This window comes from Trypanosoma conorhini (genome assembly GCF_003719485.1).
Source record: "Trypanosoma conorhini strain 025E chromosome Unknown Tco_14.4_contig_00043, whole genome shotgun sequence".
Lineage (NCBI taxonomy): Eukaryota > Euglenozoa > Kinetoplastea > Trypanosomatida > Trypanosomatidae > Trypanosoma > Trypanosoma conorhini.
Genome location: NW_021704122.1, coordinates 1 through 4,679, shown reverse-complemented (window position 1 = coordinate 4,679; position 4,679 = coordinate 1). Strand labels below are relative to the sequence as shown.

General features: G+C 52.9%; 2 protein-coding genes across 2 annotated transcripts, besides 2 other annotated features; both read left to right on the top strand.

Moving 5' to 3' along the window:
- Positions 1-847: 847 nt before the first annotated feature.
- Tco025E_01336 (uncharacterized protein) lies at positions 848-1,879 on the top strand (the record flags this gene model as incomplete). Its single annotated transcript, XM_029368274.1, has 1 exon — positions 848-1,879. One exon carries the CDS (start codon positions 848-850, stop codon positions 1,877-1,879), a length of 1,032 nt encoding a protein of 343 aa, XP_029231772.1.
- Positions 1,880-1,951: 72 nt separating this feature from the next.
- Positions 1,952-1,998: a microsatellite.
- A 177-nt stretch (positions 1,999-2,175) lies between these two features.
- Positions 2,176-2,204: a microsatellite.
- A 61-nt stretch (positions 2,205-2,265) lies between these two features.
- Positions 2,266-4,542, top strand: Tco025E_01335 (uncharacterized protein; the record flags this gene model as incomplete). Its single annotated transcript, XM_029368273.1, has 1 exon — positions 2,266-4,542. One exon carries the CDS (start codon positions 2,266-2,268, stop codon positions 4,540-4,542), a length of 2,277 nt encoding a protein of 758 aa, XP_029231771.1.
- Between the last annotated feature and the right edge of the window lie 137 nt (positions 4,543-4,679).

Here is a 4,679-nt window from a genome sequence, read left to right as displayed (position 1 = left end):
GCGCTATCTCCTTTGCAATGATTTGTCAGGTATGGGGGTGGGTGTGAGTGCGACAACACTAACAGGTGCAAAAAAAGTAAACGAGGGAAGGAGTCAAAAACAAGAGTCATCTCCAACAGGCCAGCCATAATACGGACATATATATATATATATGGAAAGAAAGAAAGAAAGAACTCTGTGACACATCTAGTGTCTAGTTGAAACAATGCTTTTGTATGTGTGTTTTTTTGTTTAACCTTGTTGGCTTGCAATGAAGTAGCAGGAAAGAGGGACGAACGGTAGAGTAGGGTAGGGTATTGATTCTGCTTGTGCTAAGCAAAAAGACAAGGTCATCCGAAGCGGGTGATCGGTTGCATAAGTAACATGCATACAGTTGTGCGTTTCTGTGCCGCTTCCGGGTAGCATCTTTGCCGCTAGCCATGCTGCGTCCTTCATTTTGAATGCGTGCACGCACGCACACAGACACACGCACCGAGAGAGAGGGAGAGAGCGCGAGCGAAGGCAAGGAGAAGCACCACCTTTTCCTCCTTTTCCTTTCAGGTATTATTTCGTTTAGCTACTTCCAACCCTGCAGCCAACTTTGTTAGTTTTTCCCTGTCGGCTACTTCTGTGCCTTCCTCCTCTGCCTCCGTTGGTCTGTAGTTGCAGGGTATTTGAACTCGCGCGGGGGTGGGAGATTGGGAAACGCCCCTCTCTTCAAACACAAATCACACAAAGTTGACGTTGGTTTTTTTTTATTTTTACGGGAGCTTCTTCCGGCGCGAACTAGCGAGGCCCCCTTTGGCGGCAACGCAAAGAACCGGGTAGAAGAGTACCACTGAGGACAGGGGCAAAGCAAGAAAAACCAATGACGATGCGTGAGGATTACCCCCGCTACCCGCGGGACGTCAGGGAGAAGCAAATTGTTTCACGACCGGCACGTGAACGACGGCTGGCCGAGCTGCATCTCACCGCCTTCCCCAATGTGTTGAATGAGAGCGCGATGGAGGCAATGACGAGGTGCGACGCCAAATCGTTGAAGGATGAAAATGCGAAGAAGAAAGCCGACGACGTGGGGACCCAAAAGGTGGTACTGGAGGCGAGGGCGGTTCCACCCATGACAAGCAACCAGCTCGTCGCACGCATGGCAGAAATGGCGCGGGAGGAGAAGCACAAAAGTGCGACATCTGGCCAGCGGCGGTCACTGACAGCACCAGATGGACGCATCAAGATGCATGACGTCGCTTTCGATCGCAGTTCGACATACCGCCTGGACTACTGCAACAAAGATGTACCCGGCTTCCATGAGCGGGTGCGCGTCATACCGGACTACACCAAGGATTGGAGCGAAGCAGACAAGGCAAACATTGAGGCTGCAAAAAAATTTCCCTACCTGACGATACCAGAGAGCTCATTGAAGAAGCGTCCGACTGTGTACCGGCATGATTACATCCCAAATGCGGAACGAGAAGACTACAGGACCCTTCCCTACAATACAAATCTGCAGGACCTCGGTTCCTCGTTTGCGTACTCTGCCTACTCGGTAGACGATCCTGCACGTGTGATAAAGTACGACAAGGCTGTCGCCTCCTGCAACAATCCTCGATGTTTGTTATGGAAAACGTACAGTCCACGGGACTCTCTCGCAGTTCAAAGGCACCCAGAATCAACCGCAGAGGAGTTACAACATTTGCGAGAGCTTCGGCGTCTCCAACTGTCGAAATCAAGTGATCGTAGTTCCTCGTCAGGGAAGAGCCCGGCTGAAGGCTCATCTTCTTCAAAGGTGATTGTGATACCGGGAATGCGAGGCATGGGGTATCGTCAGGCGCCGAAGGAGGGCAAAGATTACATTTATCTTCCTCGGGACCACTTTTGTCACCAGGTAGTGTATGACTACTAACGCGGATACATATAATTACGACAAGAGAAGGGAGAAGACCAGCCAGAAGGTCAAACCGGATTCACTAGTGGAAGAGAGAGAGCTAACGAGAAAGAGAGAGAGAGAGGGGGGGGAGCGAGTAACCTCACTCCAAGTGAACGATGTACAATGATGACTATTACACAGTCTGTATGTGTTATAATGTTAGTTCTTCGCGTTGTTGTGAGGTTGTGTTTATCCTAGCTGGTGTGAAGTTTGTTCTCTTGGCAACACACCTACACCTATACAAAGTGTACGTAGAAGTGTTCCCCCCCCCCTTCTTTTTTTTTAATTTATTTTTCTTATTCGTGGCCTTGATGAGTATATGAACAAATAGGAAGAGGAATATTAACCTTTTTCTTTCTACAATGACAGGAAATTTACCAGGCTCAAGGGGGCTACCACGTGCCTGTTGGCAGCAGATGCTATCGGACAAGTTTAGCGACAATCCAGATGAGCGTCTCAAGCTGTACAGTTCCCTTGCCAGCCTCGCACGTGGGGAGAAGGAAGCCTACTCGGATAGTTGGACGGCAGCCATGTTAAAGGCGTCTCATGACCCCTGGTCTCGCATTCGTCTGCTTGGGCGAGAAACACTTCTTCGCGAGGTGAAGATGGAAGCGGATGCGCCAAACAACGACTTCTCGCGGAGAGTTTTGAGTCTACTACTCAGTAAATGGCCTAAGATGCAGCACTGGTATGAGAGGGAAGGGTTTCTCTTGCTGCTGCTTGGATTCTTCTTTTCCAAAGTCGAAGTGACGTCAGACGAACTGGTCTTGGCCCATGTCTTGCTGCGAGTGGGGTTGCCATCTCTGTTGGATCCGCAGCTTCCCGTGCGTGAGGTGGCAGTTAAAGTAATTGTTCAGATTGCGGAGTTAAGTGGTGAGCTGGCCGCCTTCACGCGAGATTACTTGGCTAACCAAGTCAAACTGCGTCTTGAAGAAGCGAAGGAACCGCGTGCGTGTGAGGTTGAAGGCCTTCTTAGTGGCATTGCAAGCCTCATGCACGTGTGCCCGAGCACATTTCATACCGAATGGTGGACCAAAATGCAGCCTCCTCTAGAACAACTTTCTCTTCACGCGGCTGCCAGTGTTCGCCAACGCGTGGCCGCAGTGTGGGCGTCACGGCCTGTGGATTCTTTTGAAGTGTTGTGTATTGCGATGGTTAAAAAATCAGAATCACCCTCGGCGAGCGATGATTGGTGGAGAATGGTGGAAGTGCTTCTTATGGCGCTGCAGGAGCAGTTGACACATTTATTGACCCTGACTGACGAGGCGGTAACGGTGGATCTTGAGGCACAGGGGGGCTCCATTGCGGATTCACTCTACGCGGTTTTGTTGTTTGCTGAGATGCGGCAGTTTGAAGTGGCACGCATGGGCAAGCAGCTCGTTCCCTTGCTTACACAGTTTTGGGTTCGCTTTGCGCCTTCCCTCGCCTTCGTAGAAGATTGTTGTGGCCAAGTGGCGAAGCGATTTCGCGAACGTGTTTATTTTTCACTTCTTTTTTTGCCAGACCTCATTTGGTTCCTGGCGCTTCGACGTTACCTTTGCCCTACGGAAGATGTGGAGACGGTGCGGAAGGCGGCGTCACAGCATTTGCTGCAACTCCTCGGTGGAAAACGGGATATGTCTTTAAATTCACATGACACTAGAACAGGCTTGTCGCGGCCTGGCTGCGCATTAGCGGTTTTACTGTTATTCACCTATTTCCCTGATTGCTTCACAGGGTCTGTGGGCCGAGATTTGATGGAATTCGCCGTGAGTGCGGAGGCGTGGAGGCAAGCACTTTCCGAAGACATGAACTCCGTAAGTTATGCAGTGGATTTTGCTCTTTCCGTGAGACGCGTTGGCGGGACAATTGTGCACCTTGTTCCTATTTGGCTTCACTGGCTTCCCAACGCCTACGCCCACCAGCAGTGTTTGATACTAGAAGCGATAAAAATTACCGTTGGTTCACCAAAGCATTGGGTGTCACGCAAACCGTTTTCTTTTGCGTATCGTTCAGTCTTTGCCGCGCCAACAATGCAGGAAGGCGGGGACGATGTTTCACGTGGATTCTTTTGGCTCAAACTGCATTGCCCCTCTTTGGCCTGCTTGCCTGAAATGGCATTTTCCTCGCCGGAGACGCCTGCGATTGCGGGGGCGGTCGCCGCGGCGCTGCACGAAACGGTGTATGCAGGCGTGTACGCCGCGAAGGGGACGGAGCACTGCGTGGTTCGCGCCGCGCGATCCCTCATGATGGCGGAGTGCGAGGTAAATGAAAACGCGGAACCCATTGCTGTTGTGGTGGCGGCCGTCATCGCCCGACTGGAAATCGTCTCCCCCCGCTGGCGCGATGCGCTGCCAGCCCCTCACGGCGGCGGCGGCTGGGGCGCGTCTGACGCCGCCAGCGCCCACGCCGGCGGCAGCAGCAACGACGAAGGCCGTGGTCGCAACGATTGGGACGACACCGACGACGACGACACCGACGCGGGGGGAGTCGCGCCAGAGGAAGAAGTCAGGGAAGCGGGCGGTCTTTTGGCGGCCCTTCTCGAGAGCCGCTTCGGCGCCGATAAGGAGGGGTTTCTGCGCGCCGTTGGCCCCAGAGAACGACAGGCGGCGGCGCTCTTGTTGAACGAAGCCGGGGCCGGTTGCCACGGCAAGCTGTGAGGGAACCACCGGCGCGAATTACATCCTCATTGCCGCGCGGCGCGGGAGCTTGTTCAGGCCCAGCCTGCCGCCGACCCGCAAGCTAACGGAGGGGACTGCCCGGTGCAAAAAAGAAAAAAAAGCAAACAACAACAAAC